At 31.8% G+C, this 27639-nt stretch overlaps 1 protein-coding gene across 6 annotated transcripts; it reads left to right on the forward strand.

Moving 5' to 3' along the window:
- Positions 1 to 1195: 1195 nt before the first annotated feature.
- Positions 1196 to 27357, forward strand: LOC106664719 (proline dehydrogenase 1, mitochondrial-like). 6 transcript variants are annotated; one of them, XM_014390672.2, is made up of 13 exons: positions 1196 to 1799; positions 11174 to 11382; positions 11665 to 11708; positions 15076 to 15090; positions 17807 to 17965; positions 18294 to 18358; positions 21578 to 21753; positions 22321 to 22495; positions 22566 to 22676; positions 22757 to 22888; positions 22964 to 23160; positions 24442 to 24530; positions 25277 to 27357. In XM_014390672.2, the coding sequence occupies exons 1-13, from the start codon at positions 1497 to 1499 to the stop codon at positions 25480 to 25482; spliced, it is 1881 nt and encodes a 626-aa protein (XP_014246158.1). In that variant the 5' UTR covers positions 1196 to 1496; the 3' UTR covers positions 25483 to 27357. The 6 variants fall into 6 exon arrangements, with proteins under 6 accessions (XP_014246158.1, XP_014246159.1, XP_014246160.2 ...); XM_014390674.2 differs by lacking the exon at positions 1196 to 1799 and adding an exon at positions 11474 to 11570 and having other exon boundaries at positions 11290 to 11382; XM_014390673.2 differs by lacking the exon at positions 15076 to 15090 and having other exon boundaries at positions 1197 to 1799.
- The last annotated feature ends 282 nt before the right edge of the window (positions 27358 to 27639 follow it).

Raw genomic sequence — 27639 nt, forward strand, 5'->3', positions numbered from 1 at the left:
CATTATCTTAAGAAAGAAATGTTCAAGAAGCAATTGCGTTGAGTTCTTTCTGTCACTTAAGCGAAACAAGTGCTGACATTTCCACCTAATATGCACTGAATCCTCCCAAGATGAAAATATTTGCTTGGCAAAATATAAGATGTAGACATAATGTCTGTAAGACATTATCTTAAGACAGAAATGTTCACAAAGCAATTGCATTGAGTTCTTTCTACCACTAAACCAAACGAGTGCTCACGCTACAACTTAATATGCACTTATTCATTCCCCAGATGAAAATATTTGGTTGATAAAAATTAGGAGATGTGGACAGTAATGTCGTTACACATTATCTTAAGTCAGAAATGTTCACAAAGCAATTGCATTGAGTTCTTTCTACCACTAAACCAAACGAGTGCTCACGTTACAACTTAATATGCACTTATTCATTCCCCAGATGAAAATATTTTGGTTGATAAAAATTAGGAGATGGGGACGGTAATGTCGTTACACATTATCTTAAGTCAGAAATGTTCACAAAGCAATTGCATTGAGTTCTTTCTACCACTTAAGCCAAACGAGTGCTCACGTTTCCACCTAATATGCACTTAATCCTCCCCAAGTGAAAGTATTTGCTTGGTAAAAATTAGAACATGTAGACAATAATGTCTGTTAACCATTATCTTAAGACAGAAATATTCATGAGCAGTAATAGTGATTACTGACAAATATATATCTATTTCTATCAGTCTGTATATATAAATAGATAATAAAGAATACTAATTCTTTTCCCAGTTCCTTTGAAATTTTCAACTGTTGGAGTCTATCCTGTCTTAAATCGCAAATTAATTTTGTTGAGTATGAATCCATAGTTTAAGCGGTTGTAACTTGCATCTATTGGTTTGTATTTTTATTATTAGTTTTGTGATGCTTTCATTTTGAGGTGGACAATTTTCCATTGATTTCATAAAAAAGCGCGAAAAAATCCGTTATCGTTTTAACCTTTGGGATCGCAAATCGTCCTGAATAGTTAATAAAGTAGAAATAAACTGTATTCAAGTCATTATGTTTGGTTTTTAATATTTTTGTATAGGATGTAAAATTGTAATGAAATAAAGAAGAATTCTGTTTAAAAAGAAAGGAAAAAAGAGATTTCAGCTGTCCGAACTGGTTGGCTACGGGGGGGAGGGTTTCGCAGTTCGAGAGTTGGCAATCCTGTCAATAATTGAACTGAGATTTCTTCACTTTTGCTCTAACTCGCAAGTCGCAAGTCGGATACCCGATTCCCGTGGGCTCGCTCCGTTCCGCTCGCCGAAAAACCCGTCACACAACCACCTCCAACCAACGTACATCAGGAAAGTAGAGTGCTACTTTTTTTTTTAAATTTGAAAACGGGGCCCTTTTTCCTTCTCGGTTTCGACTCTCGACCAGACAGTGGACCCGAGGACGGCGCGGTGCGGCTCCATCCCCTCTCTTATAAATAAAACGGCGGATTCAATTTTCGTCCAATTCGAGTAATGGCGTTTTTGAGATCAATCTCCAAATGTAACGAAACGAGAAAACTTTGCCTCAACGGTCAGCCTACTGCGTGGAATCGCGGCCCGGCACTTTTGTCGTCGTCCTTCTTCAATGCGACGAGGCACAGCTCGACGAAGGCTGTCGACACGGAGAAGCCGAAGAAACCGCTGAGGGACCCGCTCGACACCTCGTTCGACAACCCGGAGGCGGCTTTCAAGAGCAAAACGACATGGGAAGTCCTGAGGGCCTACCTCGTCTACACGATGTGCTCGTCAGCCTACTTAGTCGAAAATAACATGAAGGTAAAACCGATCTGGCCTATTCTCACACCTCCTCCCTCAAAAAACCAGTAATAATTTTACTTTTTATCGATAAGGATTTCCGTTCCACCTGGGCCCAGGTCTCGACAGCATGTCGGGGTAAAAAGCCGGCTCCGGCCTTGGAAACTTATGACGTTACCATTATTCCATAAGCCGCCACATTTTTAACGCTGAATAAGACAATTTCCCTTCCGGATTTATTATCAAAACATGGATTAGATTTTGTTCTCATTTCCTTATTTTCCTCATTTTTATTTATTTATTTTGTAACTCTTGTATACATTCCATCCCCAAAGCCGCCCCATATTAAATGTTAACGCTAATCTTATCTCTTGTTTACCCTGTTCTACCAATTTTTCAATTTTTTTTCTCGAGTTCCTACCCCTCCCCTCTGAGGACAATTGACACAGATTTTCCGAATTTCCCAATTGAAAAATTACCAGTGAAAACGTTCAGATTTCCTTGGAAAACTCAACTTTCGTACCCCAGCCCCTGTGGCGTTCCCGTTGAAAAAAAGTTAAAAGGTTAAAAATATTAAAATAGTTTTTAGACCTTACAGAAGAATCACAATAAAATTGGCGAAATGCCATTTAAAATATCCTTAAAATAAACCAGCCCACATGTTCAAGGGTGTCGGGTGTTGATAACATTTGGAAGCATTTTGTGTACAGGAGATAAGGTGAATAAATAGGCAACTGTGTTTATGGCTATTAAGTAACTTTTTACGCCTTATTTATTTATTCATTAGCGCAGTTTTCTAACATGGCAATGGCTAATTGGAAAAAAAAAAAATAGAGTATATCTACAAGGCTGTGCTTTGTTAAGAACCTATAACGGACAATCTTGGCAAATGAAATATTGTCCACTTCTGTGATAAGAGGGAAAAAAATGTTTAGTACTAAAGTACAAGTTTTCGGAAGTCAGATTACTTACAAAAAAAGCCAGCGCATTCTTGATTCCTACCTGCATACCATTAATACCATCCACCACCTACACGGACGGTACCACAATTTTGTTTTCTTGCTTTGAACAACCTCCAACATCCAAGTACACTTTGAGCTTACAATTTTTTCAGGGATTGTTGTACTTTTGCTGTGGAACTCCATTAGCATAGATTGAATGTTAATAAAGCCTTTAGTTCCAACCACTTTGCAAACCATTAACCAGTTTTACCAATTAATCCGTTTTTAACCTGTTTAAACCGTTGGAACCAATGGCTTTATTAACATTCAACCTACGACTTTGAGCTATCGAAGAATGGTGCAAAAAGTGACAAGATGGAATGAAGAAAAATGTACTCAAACAGTGCCCTCCGCTGTACATCAACTACAAAGAGATACTGATTTTCATTCAAGTCTAATACTTCGGACTATACCTTGACAATAGCATAGAATCGCCACAAAAGGCTTGTGAGACAACTTAACTTCTAGTACCAAAAACTAAACTAAACATATACTTTACTGTGACCACTTCGGGCGTATGGAGGAGAACTGTGGGGTTATGCAAAAAAAAAAAAAATCTTATGCCGTGTTCTAAATTTGTTGAGTCAACCAAGATCAAGTAGATGCTGTAAAATCCATTTGCCCTAAATGTTTTGCAACTTCTAAGGACGTTTTATGGAGAAAAAAAATCAATGGGATTGGTCATTTTCGGATTTCTAAAATGTATGTAGTTTTTTTCTCAAATATAGGGCTGCTTGATTCAAACAAAGGACCTTTACCTTACAGCGATAAGGCACCATACTGTGTCAACACCTTAACTGACTTTAGAATTTCTCTTGCCTGGGTCCTTCCAATGGAAAACTTCGCTGCCAAATCTCGTACTCATTTTTTAACTTTCACTCATTTTATTTTTTATATTAATTTTTTCTTTAAGTGTTAAACGCACTGAATAAGTACTTAACATGTTTGCAAAGTGGCTTAATCGAAATATAGGAATATTGGGAAAATATTGGAAGGAGATCAAAACACATGGGGGGGGAACGTTTACTTTATGGAGGCTGCTGTCCGCTTTGGGAGAGTTTTAGTCAGAATATAGCCAAAAAAAGAAAAAAGTAATTGGGAGTGTACGCTTGATAGAAAATTTTAATAACAAAAAACTAATATGAAGACTCCGAGGTTTTTTTGTTTTTTTTGGTGGGAGGGGAAAGTCCAAGCATCAGACTTAGACGAGTCTGATTTTCAGAGCATTTTCGTCCAAAAATATCCTGCCTTCTAAGAAATTATCTAGGGAACGAAACAAGTAGAAATCAAAAGGGGCGGGCAAGGTGTGGAGAGTATGGAGGGTGGGGCAACTGTTGCTGTTCTACCTCTGCGATTTTACTGTAAGACCTAGTTCATGATTTATGTAAGGCCTGGTCTTCATGATGAAACAACGTTGCATCTGTTCACCGGGGCTGAACGTTTTTCCTTCAATGCTGACCCTTTACGTTCTGGTTGGGCACAGTGTACCATGCCGTTTCATGAGTTTACCAATATTCCTTGAATAGCCAATCAAACAGAACATAGGACCTTCCAAGATAGACCCAGCCCCTCTTGATGTCGAAGTTTCATTCTTCTTGCAAATGGTCTTTTGGCGTGTAGCATTTTTGTGAAGAACCTACTTCTCATTCCAGTGACCAAATAGGAAATAAAACCTTCTGATTTATTCCTATTTACGTGTGAGACACAACAAGCCATGTATTCCTTGTTCCTGGTGGGATTCATGATTTCCATGAGTTTCATTATGTAACTCAGAGATCAGATTCTTCTTTATTTTGTGTGATGTACCTAAAATCTTATTGATAGCTCTGCTATAGTTAATTTGCCCTCATCCTCTATTGCGAGTAATAAGTCATCGCTTTTAAGCTTGTTAGGTGTTGTTTTTTATAAATAAATATAAGCCTTTAGTTCCAGCAGGTTTATTTACATGGAAAGCTTTTCAATTATTTTATAATCATCTTCAGCCCCTTAACTCACAGCCTTGTTATTTATATTTTTTCATCACTTCTTATCAATGTTAACATATTATTAATTGATAACTAGTGTTATATGAAAAAATATAAATAACAAGGCTGTGAGTTAAGGGGCTGAAGATGATTATAAAATAATTGAAAAGCTTCCCATGTAAATAAACCTGCTGGAACTAAAGGCTTATATTTATTTATAAAAAACACCATTATGGAGTTCTACAGGAAGAACGGTGCCACACTCAACAACATCTTGTTAGGTGTTCTAAAACTAGGCTAATCTTTGATTTGTCTCTCTATTACGAAAACGTCGGAACCACTGTTGATTCACATGTTCAATTACTATGTTATCCCTGTAAATTCCATATAAATTTCAATAGGCATTGTCGCTCAATGCCTGAGATCGAACTCATATAGCAAGCAATGCCTTTAATGAATTTTATTTGGGCATCGCGTGGCTGCAACGGTTTAGGCGTGGCCACGGTGCTCATCGCTGTAAGGTAAAGGTCCCGGGTTCGAATCCAGCGGCTCTGCATTCAAACCCGACATATTTACAAATAGGCATTTTTTTTTTTTTTTTTTTCAAAAATGCCAGGTCCCCGAGGGTTGATATAACCTCTGCTGTTGCGAACCCTCATAAAAAAAAAAAATATTTATTTGCTTCACAACCCAGTTTATTCTAAACTGACTATTGGGATCAACTACCCCTTTCTTAACAATCTCTTTCAATAGGGCTTTTCCCATGCTAGAGCTAACAGGGTAATTAAACAAGGATCATCTTTATAAGGGCAAAAGTTACAATTAAAAAAAAAAAAAACACACACACATCCAATATTAATTTTATTTTACACTGTATGATCATGTCAGCTGGTAACACAACAACCAGCATTTTTTTTGCTTGTTTTAACGGGGGTTCGCAACAACAGAGGCCGTATCAACCCTAGGAGTTCTGGTGTTTTTGAAAAAAAATCCTATCTGTAAGGCTGAGATACAAACCCAAGACCCTTAGAGTGATGAATCCCCATGTCAACACTAACCGTTGCGGCCACTCACATGCCTAATTATTTTTTTGTTTGTATCCATCAGACAGCTGTAAATTCAACTACAACATTTTTCCTTGTGAAGAATTGTTTCATTCTTTTAGTTTTTTGATAGTGTCTATTCTTATTTTGTGGAACCCAATAGTAAGTTGATGGATAAGAGGAAATAAATTGTCTTTTCCACAATAGGAATTCATGATTTGCACTGTGCTATATTTGGGCATTATCCCAGTGAAAAGTATTAATCATGCTATATTGTGGCGAAGGAGGATGATTCTGTTAGCTCCTTATCTACCCAGAAATCAGAATTTATAGTCTTGTGAAAAATCATTCTCATTCTTTATTATTACTTTGTTTATGAATCATTCCAATCAAAAGTATTAATTCATTTTAATCTTTTTTAAAAAGATAGTTCTTACAGTTTGTAGTTTTCAGTTATTCGGATTTCGAGCTTAAAGCTCATCATCAGGTTGAAGGTTTTACAACCTCGTCTCTTGACTCTTACAATTCATATGAGAGACGTGGCTGTAAATCCTTCAACCTGATGTTGAGCTTAAGCTTGAAATCCGGATCATTGAAAACAACAAATTGTGAGTAGAACCATTTTATAAAAAAGATTAAAATACATACTCACCCCACCTTTATCATTTTCTATTAATTCATTTTGTTTTAAACTTGTGCTTGATGGGTGCTATGTTCTTTTTGTGCATTCCCCACTCAAAAAAAAAAAAAATAAATAAAATAAAAATAAAAAGAGGCATGTTTAAATTATCACAAAGATGGTTGTTTTTTAACTTTTATTTGCTACAAAGAATAATATCAATTAATTGAGTAATAGTCATATTGAAGATAACACATAATAAGCTGTCTGGATATGCTTAGAAAAACATTAAACTTCTTCAGTGATAGCATTGTAAGCACGTGACAACAGTGTTCAATATAATTATATCGTTTGGAGAGAGAAATCGAACAATAGGCGTATATATATGATAGTACATATAATAAATTGGTTTGTCTGTTTTATGACACATTTGAAAGTGTTTTGTGTGACGAATCACAAATGTAGTTCTAATTGGAGCTCTTTGAGGGAAAATTGTTTGTTTAAGCAATTTTAAAGTGCTGTGGGTCCAGTGTTTCTAAAATTAAATAAGTAATAATTGCCAACCTAAAGTTTTGTCTGCTTCATGCAAAGAAGCCTCTGAATTATACTGGGAACTATGGATTCCGCAGTACACTATAATTCCAGCTAGCAGAGATGGCAACCAGCAGGATTTAATATTTTAAAAAAATGAATTCCCATCCTCGGTATAAGACACTTTTGTCACCGACAATAATTGCATACTCATGTGTTTATAAATTATAATTCATGGTAATCTCTTAAAGATTATCATATCAGTGAGTTTCATGTGTTGGGCAGAATTGAGATTTTTATTTTCAGCATCTATTTCAGATAAAATTACCAACAGCTGGTTAAAAGAAATGCACTGACAGGCAAAAAATTCCACCCACTTGTGATATAACTTGATTTGTATATATTAATCAAAGTTTCACGTTTTTTACTGTTTAATAATTGAGTCTTTGTCTAAAAAATTGAAAAAAAACTAAATTGTTAAGGAAAAGGAAAAATTAAAAAAAAAAAAACCGACAGATAAAATTTGTTTTAGATTTTTAATTAACATTTCAATATCGCGTATTTCCTTCTCTTGCCTTAATTACATCTCGAAGATGCTTCAGCATACTTTGTACCAGTCTGGAAATGTCTCTTTGCTGGAGGTTACTGCATTCTTCACAAAGAGTTTTCAAGATTGTGGATTGTATTATATCAGGAAGGATGTGCTTTTATTCGTCTTCTAAGGTTATTCCATAAATGTTTGATGGAGTTCAAGTCTGGCCAGGCTAAGACCTTGATGTTATGCTGTTGAAGGTACGTTTGTACTATGCACGAGTGACATGTGGACGGGCATTATCATGTATTAGAATAGGATTGTCGCTAATTCCGTTGACGATGGGCAATGCATGATGTTCCAAAATTCCATCCACATAGCAAGTGACCCTCCACGAACAACAACCAACTCTGTTCGACTACATTGAAATTCCAGCCCAAACCATCACTGAGCTATATTGAAAAAGTTCGCTCTGAGAAAAATTACAGGTATCATACCTTTCATTTCGCCTTCTTCACACTCTTTCATGCCCAACTGGAGATCGTAGAGTAAATCTACACTCATCTGTAAAACGTACAGCAGACCAATCGTCCAAAGACCAATGGCTGTGTTCTCGAGCAAATGCGAGCCGTGCAACTCAGTGTGTTCTGCACCTCTTATGGGGCGAAAAACCATCAGTCCATGCTGATGAATCGCTTGAACAAAAGTACGGTGCCGGTTTCGCAAAATTCTCAAAGTCAAAGAATGGTCATCCATTGGTTCTGTTACCCCAGGACGTCCAGAACCGGGCCTTCTTTAGTAGGACCCAGTTTCTCGAAAACGTCCAACGGCGTCTCGCAGAATTTTGTAAGGATCTACGATGGCAATAGGCGCATACCTGATGGAACGTCCATCATCAATAAGTGCCACACCACGCGCAACGTCCTCAGCATTAAGTGACAATTTTAAGTTTAAAAATTGAAATTACTAAGAAAACAAAGATAAATTAACTAAACAGTTTATTGCTTCAGAATTCAAATGAGACTGAATAAACATTTTAAATTTTGTAAAAATTAAACATTGAAAATTCCTTTATCCTTGTTTTCGATTAAGGATTAAGTGTGCTTGCATCTAATTGATATTCCAAATTTAAAACAGCATAAACAAATATTTATTGATAAAAACAACAAAACAAATTGGGGGCAAAATTTTCTTTTATTAAGAAAAAAAATCAGTTGGGTGGAATTTTTTGCCTGTCAGTGTATATAGAATATTCCTTATTAATTTATGTAGCTCTAAACTGCTGAATTTTAAATTTTTCGCTCCATTCATGTATATTGAATAAAATCCAATAAATCTTCAATCAATAAATCCTGTTTATGTGTTTCATTGATTGAATATTAGCAATTTTGCCTACATTTTTAATATTTTTAAACTCATTTAACATAAAATCAAAATGAGTAGATGTAATTATTTGTACATTATTATTTTTATTATAACCTTTATTTAATTTTACTTACTAGTGATTTATATAATCTTAAATCTGCGTAAGCACATACGTACATACATACGCATGCACAGAGTTCAGGCTATCACTTTTTGCAGTCCACCTGCAATTGCAGTTTTTGTAATTTACAACAGTCCCCGGGGCCAGACTTCAGTCTTACCTGTCCAACCGCCATGGTTGGGTTTTAGGGGCTATCGACAGCTAGGTCATGTCAGCCCCCCTCCCCCCAATGCAATCAGTCTCCAAATCCAAATGCATTAATCAGGGTGTAGAAGTACTCGATATTCCTCCATCACCCTTTTCACCTATTCATATATTCGACAAAAAAAAAAACCGTACACTCATATTTCGTTGAATATTTCAAAATATATGTACTTTTATTGTTATATTTATTACAACATACATATTTTAGTGTAAACCAAGTTAAAAGAAATCAGAAATTCATGTGTTTTAATAAAAAATATTTAATTATGATGGTTTGTAAGAAAATTCACTAAAACACCGGAAAATCATTTAATGCTAGATCATTTTTCTTTTTACCTAGTTTTGTTCTTAATGCATTATTAAGAGCAAAACAAGGTAATAAATTGTTAGTTAAATTTATTCTATCACTAAATGATTTTCCGGTGATTTTTCTTTCAAACTATCCTAATTAAATATTTTTTATTAAAACTCAATTTTTGATTTTGTTTAATTGGTTTACATTAATTTTGTTATTAATGTAACAATAAAAATACATATCGTTGAAATAAACAACAAAATATGTCCGGTGTCTGGTCTGTTTTATCTTTGAGTGTATAATTACCTAAATGAGTGTTCATGGGGTAATCAATATGCTGCCATTACACCGTACACACACATTAACACCAATAAGTACATTCACTCTCAACACACACTAGGGACCATCATTACTGTAGCACTAAAACAACCCTGTTTCCTCCAAAAATCAGAACAAAGTACCTAAATACTTGCTGCTGTACTCATGATTCTCATATCAGATTGCATTCCTATGTGCTCTATATGGAGCCAATTTATTTAGATTTTATATGGTAGTCTAGTTTACATATATTAACCCCCCCCCCTAAAAATACCTATAAAAAATTAAATACAAGTTTATTGGGGCAATTGATTAATAAATAAAAATTTAACCTTTTATTCCGATTATTTTTCAAGCCTGTTTTGAAGATCTTGGAGGAGAAAAATAGAACCGTTTCCACTCAAATAAAATACATAATTTTACTTTTTCATCAGAATTTCTAGACAAATATTCTGCTCTAGTAAACGCTGATGCTGGGTTATAATATAATTTGTAGCTTCCTAAATTTAATAAATGTTGTTTATGAATATCAATAATGTGTAGTATTTAGTGACCGTTAATTAATGATTATTTGGAGATCAAGAGATGCGGTGTTGTGTGATGTAGGTTTAGAACACTTTCACCTCAAAGAAGCCGACTCCTCATAGAAAAATGAATTTCTATCCCTATTTCCTTCCTTCAAAATCAAAATATATAAACAAAAAAACATTTATATCGCACTAACACTCTCAACACGACACACAACTCTGGCACATCTACCACACTTTAAGTGGGTGCAAATACTTTGATTAAACCTAAAATTTCTATATTATATACATCATTGTATAAATTCATTTTCACATCTTACATGTATTTGTATAATCTAAACAATGTTTGTAAATCCCAGGCCCTGAAGATGATCTAAATAAAGATCGAAAGATTGGCACAATAAAGAAAATGTCTTTCTAAACCTACATCATACAAGACCGCATCTCACAATCTCAAAATAATCAATGTCAATAATATATTTTGGCCTTGTTTTAAATAAAGACATTTTTGCAATTATTGCAATCTTAAGATTTATGGAAAATATTATTGTATAAGAGCTGATTTGAATCAGTAAAAACTTGATATATGTAATTGGAAAGCTACATTTGTAATGTTTAACCTTTTTTTAAAGTAGTTACGAAGCATTGATATTATATTATTGAGGTTTTCCTTTTAATTTAATTGTAGTAGTTATGTGTTTTTATAAATTTGTACAGTTTACAAGTACATTAAAATAATTGATTTACTCTTCTATATTTAGTAGTCAAAATTAGTTAAAATTTGTTCATAATTATATTCATTGTTGTAAATTTTTGAAATTTGTTTTATCCATTGAATCGGTCTTTCTTCTACAAGTAAACTTTATTTGTTTCAGTTAATGAAGTTGACGAAATCTATATTTGGCGAGAAACTTTTTACTCTAATAATGAAGTCTACGTTTTATGGCCATTTCGTTGCTGGTGAAGATAGATACAAAATTATTCCTACCCTGATGCGTCTACGTTCTTTCGGTGTTAAACCAATTCTTGATTACTCGGTAGAAGAAGATTTGAGCCAAGAGGAAGCGGAAAAGAGAGAAGTCGAGTAAGTTAAACCTATTTTTGCTTTACTTGATTTTATACTGTTTAAACTTCCTTCCTTCTGATGGTTGGTTAATTAAAATTAATTCATTTAGAACTAGAAAATGAGTTATTAATGACGTAGTGAATTGTCACTTAATGGATTGACTAACAAAAACACGTCAAGGGAAAAATGGCTCTACGAAACATTCTGTAAATATTAATATTAAAAAGCATAAAAGTTGTCTATCAACTAAATTACTTGTAATGATTTCATCAAAATTATTAACGATTTTTTTTATGTTAGGTCAAGTGTTTCGGAGGTACAGAGTACTGATGCTTCTACAGAAGGTAAGCTTTCAGGATTAATATGTGTAGCTTGTATTAAGCTTTACTAATTGATTTTTTTAAATTAAAAATACGTGCTGTTGTGAAATATTTTATTTTTTACTTTTTTTTTTGCTAACAAATATGTTTATTTTAATTTTTAATTTTTAGCCAATTGTTTTAAACAAAAGAAATTAATCCAGGTCATACTTAAGTTCCAGTTTGCTATAATATTGTCTAGATACTACTTATCAGTAGAAATTGGAGTGAACACAATAAATTGCTGCAAGGATGCTACAAACTCTCATTCGATTTGGATAGGCTTGTGTCAAGAAATTTCAAGGTTTATATTGCCAATAAGAATCATTATTTAATGATATGCCTGATGTTTGTGTTTTGTTATTTATTATTCCATTGTTATTGATAAATTCGTCTTATAAGCCACATTTGGTATTGCCTTAAAGGAATTTTTGTCTGATATTTACTGTCGGGGTTGATGAAATGTGTTGTTTTAGCTTCCATATTTCATACATTGGTTTTATAAATAAAATAAGTCGAAGAAGCGCTGTTATGGTCTTAGCGATAAATAGATATTTGGTGGGCTTCATTGCAACCAGCCTCCTTTCAAGGATGGCTGTAACTCATAATTTCATCCGATAATCTCATTTTATTCTAATTACATGGGATACTATTTATGGGATAAATAGACTGGTGCATGCTTCATACCTACATTTAAGTTGAAACTAAATAAAGAAAATTTTGGGCTGCTAACCAAGGGAAAAAGTGATCAAATTTATATTTAAGCAAAAGATTCAATTTGATTCATAAAAGATTAATATGATAAAGCTTGGATCATAAAATTTCTTTTAAAAATTTTAATTTTTCGTTATTTTGTGCTTTATGCAACGTGATATTTATTGGACTAGATAATTCCAATTAATCTTAAGCCAAATCCACACTAAGTGAGACAAGCATTTGGCTACATACCCAAATACTCTGCTCGTCGGGTGTGGATCCACTCGGAGGCAGTATGTTCCGAACAATTGCACAAAGCTCAATAAAAACATTGAATGAGAGCCCTGTTTTCTTATAACTCGACTAAACTAAAAAAAGACAGCCAATTTAAAAATTGTGATAATTTTTATCCATAAATATAATTTGTATTGGTGCGGTTAGCACAAAAAATGACTTGTAGACTCCTGTGGTTGTGGGTTTGATTCTTGCCTTGCGTGGTAATGACGTACTCAATCACTCCTGTGGTTGATGCCTTTGGCTTTTTTTCTCTCTCCTCTCTCCCAAAAAATATAAATCAATCAACAAGCATATTATTTCCTCTAGCTAATATGTAAAACATAACGCCTTTAAAAGAATATATATGGTTTATTTTTTTACATGGTAAATTATTTTTTGTCCAAAATTTTCTCAAAATTTCGCACTGTGCAGCTGCCTAAATAGAGGATAGACATAGGGTTGGTTTCTTCCTCAAGTTGCTTTCCACAAAATTTATTGCGCAAATGTTCTTGGATCACAGAAACACTTGAGTTTTGATCTATCTAGTATCTGCTCGTTTCTTAAGCTGAAATGGAGTGGGACAACAAAAAAGTAATTTTGACGTTATTAAGAAAGAACTGCAGTCCACACAAATTTTTGACAAAACCTTGACTAATGATTGTATTTACTGAATGCACAGGGTACCTGGCAAGGTTCATTATTTACTATAATTTAGTTAATTAATTACCTTTGCTAACATTTAGCATACAAATAAAATATGAAAATATCTTTGTTGGAAAATATTTTTTTCTGAGCTTTAAAATGTTTTCCTGGCACAATTGGTGCAGAGGCGCTACCTACTAGCTTGCCAATAAAAATATAAATAAATTTTGGGTAGTTAGGTTTCTAAAAATTATTTTTAGGATTTTTAAATAGATTGTTTCACTGTTTGTTTGGTAGATTATGAACAATAATAAATCCAAGCTAAATGAAATGAAAACCCATAATATTGTCATAATTTCTTTTTGCAGTGGATGTATATGTATATAAAAAAAGTGGATGCAAAAACCTTCTTGTTGATCGAAGGATGAAAATAAACAAAATGAGAATATCTAATTTCAGTTTTTAAGTTTGAAATATGGGAGGCTATGTGTCTGAGATTGTTTTGAGCATTGGAGTGTCTTATTTGACATGTCTTGGTTTCGCCTTGGAATTTTTGACCCTTGTTTTCTTGTACTTTCAGTATTGTTGCTCTCAAATAAATATAGGTTTATTATATTATATCAGATCATTTATTACTCAGGGAAGCGAAACCTGATCTGAGTTGATAACAAATTATTGGATCTTTGTAACGGGATATGACTTTCTTATAAATATATAACGTGTAGAGATTAGTGACCGTTAATCGATAGTTATTCAGATATCGTGAGATGCGGTCGGGTGTGATGTAGGTTTCAGAAAAACATTTTCTTTATCGTGCCAACGTTTCGATCTTTTATTGAGATCATCTACAGGGCTCAAAGTGTTTGTCTTCTGTGTAATTGTGCCATCCTTGCGTGTCGTGTTGAGAGTCTCACGATATCTGAATAACTAAATATATAACATTAAAAGTAGTACATACATATTAATTATTAAAATTGAAAATTATTTCAAATTAGTTGGTTGTTAGTGTTCTGTGCATTGTAATATTCCATTTCATTGAGGATAAAATCTTGTATATGAATTAGTTAATTACATGAATGGAAATCATAGAGCACATTCACAATTGTCTAAATTTAAAATATGTTTAGAAACAATATATTAAATATAGTTTAAATTAGAGATGGGCGATCTGCTCACAATATCTTAAGCTCTTTTATATGAAGCAGCACGAAAAAGCAAAAATGTTTAAATTAGAGAAAGAAAATTTCCCTCATGGCTTCCAACTTGCAAAACTGTCAGCATTCCTCAGTGATATATTAAAAAAATGTTGTATACTTTCTTCGTATTATTTTTTGGAGGGGAAAGTAGAATTGAATGACGAATTAGACAGGTGAATGTTGTCAAGTTTAACAAGGTGAAAATGATGAGTTATAAATTTTATTTGATCGTTTGCCCATCTCTAGTTTAAAATTTATTAATAATTATTACAATTTGCAATTTATGATTTTGAATGGTAATCATTCAGAAACAAAAGTGAAATACAATATTGTTTACCTTAAATTTATTCAATATGATTTTTTTTCTTTCCATTGTTTCCCCATAACTGCTGTTAAATATATACACTTATTCTCCCTTTTCAATAGGGTAGACAATACACTTATTTGTTTTTGTAAATAGATTGACACATGCACATCTCTATGTGAAATATGTGATAATTCAACAAAATTAATATTGGAAATTTCTGTTTATTGGAATGCAGCTCGGCCTCAAGAAGGTAATCGTTTGATTTGAATTTTGGTTAGTAGGTAAATAAGTTAGTAGTAATAGTAGTAGTGATTGGATAGTGATTTTATGCTTATTAAATGTATATTTTTTCCATCTCTATTGAAATAATCGGACAATCTGGCCATCAGGGCAGATTGAAAAAATATATTTAGATACAAATGGTTAGTTGCTTTATAATTTAAGGCTGTTTATTTGGTATATTTATTAAATGATGAAAAATGATGAAGTTTGCACAAATTGAATTTTTTTTTTTTTTTAATTTTAGTTGAATGTAGATTTAATTTTTTTCATCTATAAAAATAAAATACTATGAAAATATTTTATAGTCATTGATAGATATTTACTAATTTTAATAAATCAATTAAGTGTCTTTTTTTAATCTAAATGATGGTCTAGGTGCTGATGTAGTAGAAAATACTGTTTTATATGTATATATAATCATCTGGCAACTATCCTTCTTCTGCCGTATTTTTACTATTACTGTCATTATTGATGTCTTACTTTTATGATGATTAAATAATTGCATTATATCTTGGCAATATTATATCAAGACATGATATGTCTTATCTTTCAAAACTTATTTGTGGAGGGAGATTTTAAATCTTAACTTATAAATTTTCCCTTAGGTTACATCTGGAATAACAGTAGTAAATTTTTTGTCATTAGTATCTATGTGTGGTGATTAGTGACCGTTAGTCGATGATTATTCAGAAATCGTGAGATGCGGTCGTGCCAACGTTTCGATCTTTATTAAAATCATCTTCAGGGCCTGGGATTTACAAACATTGTGATGTTAAATTTAAACAATGTTTGTAAATCCCAGGCCCTGAAGATGATCTCAATAAAGATCGAAATGTTGGCACGATAAAGAAAATGTTTTTCTGAAACCTACATCACACCAGACCGCATCTCACAATTTCTGAATAATCAGTAGTATCTATGCTTTCATATTATTATTTTGATTATTGAACTGAATTAATACACCTTCAAACATAATAACCATCTTAACTACCAGGCCATGAGAAAAGTTCATGCGGTTTTTCATTTCTTATTGTTTTAGTACCATTAATTTACCTTTTTATTTCTGTAAGAGGATTAGGTTTTTATGTTGTGTAATATCAAGAGGATAATGCCTCAGTTCATCAAGAAACGGTGTCTTCAACAGTTCACTGTAATTATAAAACTTTTTTTTTCCTTACGACTTCAAAACCCATAATTTGTGCAAGCTTATAGTGTGAATTTTAGCATGGTACTAGTGTGGCTTACCGTGATGAAACAATAAGTGAGCGTACTGGCCATAAAGTGGTTCAGAACGTTTAAAAAAGTACCAAACTCGTAATATCACTTTTTTTGTTGGTGAATGTGGTGAATATTCAGTTTTCTCATCCATTTGATAGGGTTTGGTGACAGCCAAACAGTACGACCTCTTGGTGTTAATGTACAGGAGCCTTTTTACCGTCGGTCAATTTATGAGGAACTCATTTGATCAGTTTCCGAATATTCCCAAGTTGATGTAAGCTTAGAGCAAATGATTTGATCACTTACGTTGTACACTTTGGCAAGCTCCTGACATATTTGACACTCAAGTTTGATAGCATCCCTCAATTCATCATTATTCAAGACAAGGTCAACCAGACCATGGTTCGTCTCCAATCCCCTCATTCCCAGAAGCAAACTTTTTGAACCACTTATGGGCAGTGCGCTCATTTATGGTTTCATCACCGAACGCAGTGCAAATTTTAAGAGCTGCCCGGCTGCCATAATACTGAGATAAATTCATACAATAAGCACACCCGAATTACGGCTTTTGAAGCCATGAGAAAGAAAACACTTTCTAATTTACAATAAATCATTCAATACACTTTTTCTTTATGAACTGACACATTATCCTCTTGGTATTATGTGATGAAAACACTTAAACCTCCAGTGTAAATAGAAATGTTGATTAACGGATTTGAAACAATAGCAAATGAAAAATTACACTTTTCTGCGTACCTGTTATTTTAAATCATCCTAATCATCCCTAACTATTTTTAGTAAATAAACTTAAAAATGTAAAAAAGTAGATTAACAATATGTTTTTCTTTTCTTCTTCTGTGAACTCTCCTTGTTTGTTGTTACAACAGATTAAGGTTTGTTGACATAACAACTAATATCAAAACATTCAACAAAGGAATTATTTGTTTAAAGTGTAGTAGTAATGATTTTATTTCTTTTCTTTAGCGTTAATTTACCTCTTACTTTTAGCACTACATAAATTTCATATCTAAGGAGTGGCGGTTGTGTTTCTTATGAAGTGTTACTTTTTAAAAATTAACAAAATAAAGATTCTTAAATAAATTTGCTCTATTTTAAGATTGGTTTTATATAATAATTTGCATGACATATCAATTTCAATTTTTAACCAACAAAAATAATACTAACTTTTCTTGGAAACTTTGCAGATTACAAGGTATGAGTTTTTATTGCTGTATACAATTTTTATTGTAATGCTCTATTAGAACACTGCGTAATTCTTATATTTGTGCTATTGTGCTTGTTTTTTGTTTCTTTGCTTTTAATATAGTTGAGTAATCTTGGTAGTTTTCTATTATATATATTGTTTTTTGTGTTAATTAAAATCATAAGTACGTAGATCTGAGTAAATTATTTAAAAGGTTTCTTGTTTGTCGTCCATTTATTTTATGATCTATTTTCCATTTTAGCTGCCTCCGTTGGAGGGGCCATGCCTCAGTATAATGTAGCCAAAACTTTTGCGGACAGGCGTTATAAAGTGCAAAGTGCTAGGACTTATTTTTATTTGAATGAGGCAACATGTGAGAAAAACGTTGAAATTTTTCAGGATTGTCTTCATGCTGTAGCAGGTGAAGTAATTTTTTTTAAATAGTTGCAAATTTTATAGTAAATTTAATTTAAATAAGATATTTTAATTGTTATGATTTTGATAAGGTGAAGTAATTTTTTTTAAATAGTTGCAAATTTTATAGTAAATTTAATTTAAATAAGATAGTTTAATTGTTATGATTTTGATAAATCACCAACGAAATTTTATTGTACTATTATATTTTATCTGAACATTCATTTACACAGTTTTTTCCGCGTACATGAACAATTTTTTGTAAAAGTGTGTAAAATAAATTTTTCAATAAAATTAATTTGCAATGTGTATTTTACAATTTTGTTTTTCTGCAGGAGCTACTTATGGTACAGGAATCACTGCTATCAAACTTACTGCTCTTGGACGTCCACAACTATTGGTAACATTAAATTTAGGCTTAACTTGTAAACATTGCTTAATAATTTAAAGTTAAATATTAAGTATAATTTCTTAAGTTATTATCGTCTTAAATGACTTAGAAATTATGGATTACACCCTCACTCCCCAAACTTACAGCATTTGTAATTCACTTCCGTGCAAAGAAATGACCAGCTGTGAGTGATTGATACGACATTCAAAGTCCAGTCGTATAATAACAACAGTACATGGCCTGAATAATGGTTGTCACAGTTTGGTGGAATATGACAGATTTGATACATATACAATCATAGACCAATTATGAAAAAAAAGACAAAGCAAAACTTTTTTGTTAAAAGCTGCTAAAACAATAGAACCTCATTAAATCAGAAACCTTTGAAATTAGACATTTTGGTTGGTTTCCTTCCCTTCTAAGTCTAAGAAGGGAACTTAATTTAACCTTTTTGGGACTGATTTTCGGATGCTAAAATGTGTTCCTCACCCATATTTTCAGCCACTATGTGGGAAACCCCCCCCCCGCTTGATTTATTTTCCATTGTGCATCAAAATTCTAAGCATTCTCTTCGAATCGCTCTTACTCCTTTGGAAGTGCACCAATTTAAGAATCACACTGTACATTCTTCAAATAGTACAGTTTTCATTGAAAGTAAGGAAATGGAAGGAGAAAAAACAAACAAAGTTTATTTAATTGAAAATTTATTTTTCACAAAAAGTATTCATTATGTGAATCATAATAACGAAACATCAAAATAAATATTGATTACTGGTTTATTTAGTCCAACTCAGTTCACATAAGTACAGACATGCACAAGAGTACAGAGTAGAAAAAAATACCTTTTATTATTATATATATATATAATACTGGACTTTGCAATTTGAGGACTTTCCCACATTGGATACCTCCGCCTGATAGATGCCGTGTGTTTTTGCACTTAAAACACAAAAAGACGCAATAATGAAAAACCCATCACACGGCCTCAAGTGCATATGAGCCCAAATGAAACAATTTGTCACTGGGCCTGGGGAGCCTCCAAGCTCTAACGAAATATCTCGTCAAGAGTCCCAAAAAGGTTAAAGATTAAACAATAGATAAAGTGACCTCTATAATTAAATTACATTAATTAATTATTATACATTAATTATAATTATATTAAACGTGAAGTTTGAAAGAAAGTGAAGTTTTTGATAAATCAAAGTTTGTTGTCAATATCATTAAATGCCTTTTATCAACCAAATAATTTCACTGTTGCCTTGAAATTTGATTTAACAAGGTGCCATTGCATTATGTAGCAATTGAGCATCAATGGTGTAGAACAATCCCCCCCCCCCAATTAAGTGGTTGTGCATAGTTAGAATTGTCTAATGACAGCAGTTATTTATGATTATTTAGAGATTGTGAGATGCGGTCTAGTGTGACGTAGGTTTAGAAAAACATATTTGTTATCGTGCCAATGTTAACCAAAAAAAAAAAAAACACTTTGAGTGAATACTACTTTGATTGAATTGAATTTCTGTAATTGAATAAATTCATTTTTTCACATCTTACATCTATTTGTATAATTTAAACAATGTTTATTAATCCCAGGCCCTGAGGTTGATCTCAATAAAGATCGAAACGTTGGCACAATAAAAAAAATGTTTTTCTAAAACCTATGTCACACCAGACTGCATCTCACGATCTCCGAATAATCATTAATTAACTGTCACTAAACACCACATGCAGTTATTTATTCTTAGTTAATTATTTTATTGATTTGGTTATTATTATTTGATTTATGTACCTAGTTCAAAAAAAAATTGTCCTAAATTACAACCCTAATCATTTATATAAAATAGTGTTTGGTGTTTGATCTGCTGTTTTTTTTTTTTTTTTTTTTTTTTTTTTTTTTTAATTAAAACCAAATCATTATTTTTCTGTTGAAATAATTGCAGCACAAAACTTAAAATATGCAGATTTTACTCTCTAATTATTTATTATTTCGTGAATCATCTATATTTGTATTAACACAAAAGAAAAATATTTGTATTAACACTTACTACCATTGAATTTTGTTTTAAATATGGGCATTTTTATGATTCCCTAAATGATTTAAGGAGCAAGTCGGTTTATTTTAAAGAATTATTACACTAAAAACTTGCAAGGGAGATTTTGCATTATGTTAGCGTGAATGGTGATGCTAAATTGAATTAATTAATGTTTACTCTGTACTTTAGAGCTACTGCATTTTTTCTTATATTTTTTTCCATAAGAGTTTTTGACACTTTGTCCTCAATTTCATTTACACTTAACTTGCCCAGTAAATAATGTTTACTCTATATGTGAGTTTCTGCAACTATCAGGTCCTAAGTATCACCCAACTATCGTTAGCAATCAAGAGAAAATCCATAACATCCATAAATGGTGCCATTCTTTCATCACAAGATTGCAAGAAAGACTATAACCTGAACTACTACAAACTCACCACGAAGCTTAATGTTATCAACAAAATCTGTCATGCAAAAAGGTTTTATATAGAGATACCAGACCGCATCTCACGATTTCTAAATAAATATTTTTGTATAGTGTCAACATTATTTGAAACATGTTAAACATGACGATGACCTTGAAACAGCGGAAACGTTATGCAAAATCTGTTATTGTGAAACTACAGGTGTTGAACCTGTATCTTGATCATTCCTGATTTCTTTCAGCCTATTCTTACCGGTTTTGTCTGTTGAATACATTTCAGCATTTTTTCCATCTTCACTGGTTTTAACCCTGGATAGACCAGGATGAACAGGGATGATCAAGCTACAGGTTTATATGTCATTTAAAAGAATATATAAATTCTTATTTCTAGGTTGCCTTTTGAATCAGTCCATATTGTCAAATTTAAGTGGATTTTGCTTGGGAATAACTTATTAAACTTAATATATTGAAATAAATAATTAGTTAAATTTCGATTGGCAACTTCCCTGTAGAGAGATCTACTGCATTAACAAATGGTATAGGATACGTCCTGTTGTTTCATTTTAGTTTATTGTAGTTGCAGTTATAAAAATTGTCTTTCCCCTCCTATTTTACTTAACTTATATGTATTTGTCTCCATCAAATTAACTGAAATGCGTTATCAATACAAATTCGTGCTATTCTATCAGTTAATTAGATGGTAGTCAATAAAAAAATACATTATTATTACTATTATTATTATTTTTATTATACTCCACATTATTTTTACAGCTGCAGCTTTCTGAAGTAATTATGAGGGCGAGGAAGTTTGTCACTGAAGTAATTGGAGGTCAAGGTAATGTTATCGGTCAAAAACTTTCTGCTGAAGATTTAGCAAAGAGATTAGAGCAGGCAGGAGTTACTGATACCAAGAAATTTTTGGAAAAAGTAGTAAAAGATAGTGAAGGGTGAGTATTAGTTTATAAATTAAGAGATATTGTAATTTTATGTATGGTGTCACAACTAAACAAGTTCTACATGCATTTTTATTTTGTATGAAATATTTAAATTGACAAACCAAATCTCTATGGCTATCACAAAACGAAATATATCCAATCAAAAATCTGCTATAGTATTTATTTTTATTTTTTGTTAGTTTCAAAAAAATCATATTTATTTATTAACAAATAAGAGATGTCTTTTTAAATAGCATTAAGAAAATCTTGAAATATTGTTGTACTGGTTTTCAGATCAATACTATTTATTTATGAAATAGACAAGTTATGAACTGTGAAGCCTTGTCGAGGATGATCAAGGTACAGACAAGTTAAGAACTATTGTTTCCATTCATTGAGTTTTTATAATGATTTTTAATTTGAAAAACATTTAACATCACCACCAAAAACCTCTTATCTCTTTCTCTTTCTGTCTCTCTCCCTCTCTTTCTCTCTCCATTGTGTATTACAGCAAATTAAAGTTGTGACACTATGTATTTAAGCTTTTGAGGTTAAGTTGTTTTTTTCATGATGTTTTAGTGTAATTCACTTGTTCCCGTGGAGTGGAATTATTGACGAAAGTTTTCAACTAAATGATGCTTTTCGAGTTCCTAGTCTTAAAGAAGGTCGCATGGTTAGACTTATTTCCCAGTTGTCAAATAGAGAAGAAGAGATGTTTCGAAATATGATACGCCGTGTCAATACATTAATCAAGGTTAATTTTGATATTAGAATTTATGTTGATGTGCAAGTGTAGACAAAACTAACTCGCCATCAAATTGCAGACAGCTAAAGAGTTGGATGTCCGTATTATGATAGACGCTGAACAAACATATTTCCAACCAGCAATTTCAAGAATTACATTGGAAATGATGAGGAAATACAATACTGAAAAGGTACGTTTGGTAGTTTATTACTCTTACAGTTTTCAAGTGTAAACATTTAAACTTGTTTTAATTTTGACTTATATTTAAAGGCAATTGTATTCAACACATATCAATGTTACCTGAAAGAAGCATTCAATGAAGTTAGGACAGATTTAGAACAAGCTAAAAGACAAAATTTCTACTTCGGCTGCAAACTTGTTAGAGGTGCTTACATGGAACAGGTAAATGTCTTGACGATTTTAATCAGAATTCTTAGAAAAATTGTCAAAATTGCCAATCTTAAATTCATTTTACAGGAAAGAGCGAGAGCAGCTGCTTTGGGTTACACTGATCCAATTAATCCAACATATGAAGCCACGTCTGAAATGTATCACAAAACGTTAACTGAATGTCTTCAAAGAATTAAGGATTTAAAAGTTAAAGGAAAGCCAAATAGCATAGGAATTATGGTCGCGTCACACAATGAAGACACCGTTCGTTTTGCCATTCAAAAGTAAGATTATGTTTTTAATAATCTAATAACAAATTGTTTTCAGATGTAGTTAAATAAATGTGATAGGCCATTGTTTATGGTTTATCGAAAAGGAATATTTACATTGGTCTTTTAATTAACACATTGAATGCAGGAGACTGAAACGCTGTCCACCCTCTGGGGCGACAATTCCCCCCTCCATAAATGACCTTAATATTAATTATATAACACGGTAAACTTTTTTAATTATATCTTTCATCTAAATTAGGATATGGATTCATCTAAATATGGGACCCATTGCCTCAGACGACATCCAAATAATGCAACCCGCATAGTGCTGAATTTCCATTTTTCATAAAACCCTTTTTGCTTGTAATTGTTATTAATATTATTCCGCTTTTATAATGACTTTTATATAATTAGTCTTTCGTCAATTAGTTTTTTTCATGCTGAACCAGCACTGGGTCACTTATTGGGCCCATCTTCACTCGCGGGTTTGTTGAACTACTTAAAAACGTCTCATAATTGTGCCATCTTAGTGAGGAACTGGCTATGAATAAGGGACAGAATGTTCCTAACTGAAGTCGTGCAATGCCAACATGGACCCAATGTGAACCAGTGCCAGTTCAGTGTGAGTTCACCAAATCGCAGACTAACACCCAATATCAACTACAATTAGTTTTTGTAATTATTTGAGGGAGTAAGGTTGAAATGTTTGAAAAAATTTACAGCCAATTTTCTCAGGTGTCAATAGGGCGATATCAGAACAACACATATCGTTTCAAAGCAGGTTTGAGATTGAATATAAAAACTGCTTCAAATTGGGGGGAAATAATAGCCAATAGAAAACGGTGCGTCCGAACAGGCCTGGGTTTCAAATGGATTCCGGACCCACCGCCCTGAACTTGTTAAAACAACTTTAAATATCATATTTGAGAATTTTGGTGGTTCATGAATCATTAAATTTAATTTATTTCATTTTGTTTAAAACTCATCGGGTGTATATTTACAATTTTTTCTATATTGATACAGGGTTTCATTTATTTCTTTTTATATATTTAATTAAATCTTTTGTTAATTTGTAATGAATATTGGTTCTTTTGAAAATGGAGGTTAAGTTATAATTTATTTTTGATATATCCAATGACCACAGGTGGCATGTGTGAAGGCGTACATATTTAATAAAATTCAGTTTGTGCCAATTGTGTTTAAAGTTTATGCAGTCAGGTTATATGTTAAAGTAAAATTATGTATTTTTTAGCTGTTGTCAACAAAATCAATAATTATGAAAATGTATTACAGAATGAAAGAAATTGGTGTTGAGCCAGAAGACAAAGTAATCTGTTTTGGACAGCTCCTTGGAATGTGTGATTACATCACTTTTCCACTTGGTAATATTTTTTATTTTTAAACAATGCTTTTTTAAAAAATCATATGCTTTATATTATAACATGTAATTCGAAAAAGTGAAATTATTTTTATGAACAAAAAAATTGATTAATTAAAATATAAAATTATGTTTGTTATTTGATTAAAATTTATGATCAAATGCATATCTAAAAATTTTATGTCCAACATTTTTTCTTGTTGTACGAAATATGTTTCAGTTTAGAAAATGAACATTCCATGTTCCTCGCTTGTAAGAGGGCAATTTTTGTAACAATAATTTCTGTATAATAATAATATAACAGAAATATAATGTAATTCACTTCTATAAAATTTATGTTTTTGTTGGTTCTCTTAACCAATGAAAAATTATTGATAAATTAATTTTATTCAAAGTGTGGTTGAGATGAAAAATTAGTGTTACAAACTGGACTCAAATCCATGACATCTGGATTAGTACTCTGGTGCTCAACCACGAGTTATCGTGACTTTTGCTGATGTTTGCTTTTTGTTTTTTCTCCACAAAAAATGCAATTTTGTGCAACATTGCATTTTGTAATTTCATACAGTATAAAACTTGAATAAAACACGCTATCTGACCGGATACAGATAAATATCTTGCTCTCGCAATGTTCAGATTTACCTAAAAAAGATGCAATTACACAGTTCTAATTTTGTGTGTGTGTGTGTGTGTGTGTATGTTAGATGCATATAAATTATTGCTATGATATAATGTTTGTTTTTATTTTAGGCCAAGCAGGCTATTCGGCATACAAATACATCCCATACGGCCCTGTGAATGAGGTATTACCTTATTTATCGAGAAGAGCTCAAGAAAACAAAGGTATACTACAAAAGATCAAGAAAGAAAGACGTTTGCTTATTAGCGAACTTGGCCGGCGTTTGGCAAAAGGGCAGATTTTCTACAAACCCAACGGACAGTACACACCTGTCTAATAGATTTACCATGCAAGTAACAAGCACACATCGCCACAATGACAACAAATCTGTCTCTAAATAAAACAAAAACTAAGAATATGATAATAAACCTTAAATAGCTGAGATAGAATAGTGGTTAAATGAATCTCATTAAATATTTCGTGATAAAGGTTGTTCCAACCAAACTACCTTCTATGTAAGTGTGTGGCTTCAAAAAGTATCACTATAATAATAATAATAACCATAAGCTGATTACAAAACATTAAGATGTCCTAAATGTGTAATTTCTTTTTGTTGCTTGTAAATGTGATATTCTTGAGTATTCATCTTTTATTTATTGAAAAAATCGTAAATCTTAATAATTTATAAGTTAATTTCTCGGTTTTGAATGATTTAGTTCAATACTTAAAAGTATAGCTAAAAATTTTTTTAGAAAAATTGGGAAATGATCATTTTCCTACCTGTGTAAATAATTTCTGTTAATTAAACGGGTAATCACTTACTCCATTGCGAAATAAATTATTCATTTATTTATTTGTACTGTATTATAGTCATGAAATAATTTTGGAACATTTATTTCATCTATGCTGCAGCAACGCCATTTTATTTTATTTGTTAATATTTCTGATTTTATTTCAATATATAAACTAATCAAAAATGTATAAGATTTTTTGATAAATCAAGCTGTTGGCAGATATTTTTGTAGTGACAAATTGGCCCAATTTATAATTAAATAATTATTAATTTATCTCTCTAGTTTTCCTTTATTTCCACAACTGTTTTATTATTGATTATCATCGATCACTCAATTCTGTTCAGTCGAACGCATCAAATTTGTATTTAAATGTAAGTAATATATTTATTTGTTTTTGCAACATAAAATCATTTATACAAATTGGATTTCTTGTCAGATGTTAAGACATCAAAAGCAATTTTCAGTATTAAGTGTTATCTCAATAAGAAATAAATCCATTATTTGGAGCTTGTACTTTTTAGTATTAAAATGTAGCCTAATTGTCCGTAGAAAAAAAAAATCTTTTTTGTGCTTATAATATTGTTCCTGTTTAAGGCCAGTGACTTAATAAGTAAATCAAAAAATTATGTTAGTTTTATTCAGGGTCACAGAAATAAAAGTTAATTGAAATATGGTAGCATTTTTTCTTGAATCATCGTATTGCATAATCACTTTACAATCTATGAATCTGATATTGTCATTGTATTATTATTTTATTATTATTATTATTATTATTATTATTATTATTATTATTAAGATTTCTCTGTTTGTACTTTTGAAGAACCATCTTACACAGAAGTTGTAAAAAAACAAACAAAAAACTGAGCTTGACAATACTCTTTTGTGTTCATTTTTAAATCATAGAGCAAGTACTTGATTTCTATTGAGTTGAAAAATATAAAATAAATATTTAAAGTTTTTAAAAACATTTAAGATTTGATTAGTACTAATTGATGCCCACTTTTTGGAATCAACTATAGTTCAATTGCCTATATATTTTAAGTACAATTTGGTTCAAAATAACAAATTGTTTAAACCTGGACAAATTGTCGTATTTTGTTTATCCCATAATCAACCCAAGTAAGATTGCAAGAATGTGAAAATGAGAATGAAAGCCATTCATTGTTGGTAGTGTATAAATTGTTATTTGTTGGAAATATCTAATCATATGTATGCCTATGGCACATAGTTGTTTTCATTGTACTAGACTCTTATAAAACAATTTCATTAAAACATTGTGTCTTAATTCCAAAACAAAAGCTTATAATTATTGTGTTGACTCATAACTGATAAGTTATTTAGCAGTGGTTAAATGTTATGTCTTTCAATTTTTGTAATAACAATTGATGTTACCACAAATAAAAACAAGATTCACCATCTTACAATCTTATTAATAATCGAAAATTAATTCATAATATGTTACTACTGTGCTTTAGTTCTAAGTACGTCATTATTTGACATTTGGTACAGACAAATTCAACTACCTCAGGATGTTATTCATAATAGACTACATGGAGAAACATTGATAAAAAGGTCGTGGGTTCGAGTCCTGCTCATGGCGTTAATCTTCAAGTCATCCACACTTTTCATAAAAATTATAAATCCCTTTGAATATGAAGTTCGAAATTTTCATTCATACTAATTGTAAGAACATTTCGTTG

The sequence above is a fragment of the Cimex lectularius genome, unplaced genomic scaffold (genome assembly GCF_000648675.2).
Source record: "Cimex lectularius strain Harlan isolate CLEC.00 unplaced genomic scaffold, Clec_2.1 scaffold234, whole genome shotgun sequence".
NCBI classification, from domain to species: Eukaryota; Metazoa; Arthropoda; class Insecta; order Hemiptera; family Cimicidae; genus Cimex; species Cimex lectularius.

Excerpts from the sequence above, each read along its gene's own strand:
- LOC106664719 (XM_014390672.2), top strand. The coding sequence starts at position 1,497 with ATGGCGTTTTTGAGATCAATCTCCAAATGTAACGAAACGAGAAAACTT. Across the intron at positions 22,496-22,565 it reads GTGTCAATACATTAATCAAG|ACAGCTAAAGAGTTGGATGT; the intron begins GTTAATTTTGAT and ends ATCAAATTGCAG. Across the intron at positions 23,161-24,441 it reads GTTCGTTTTGCCATTCAAAA|AATGAAAGAAATTGGTGTTG; the intron begins GTAAGATTATGT and ends AATGTATTACAG.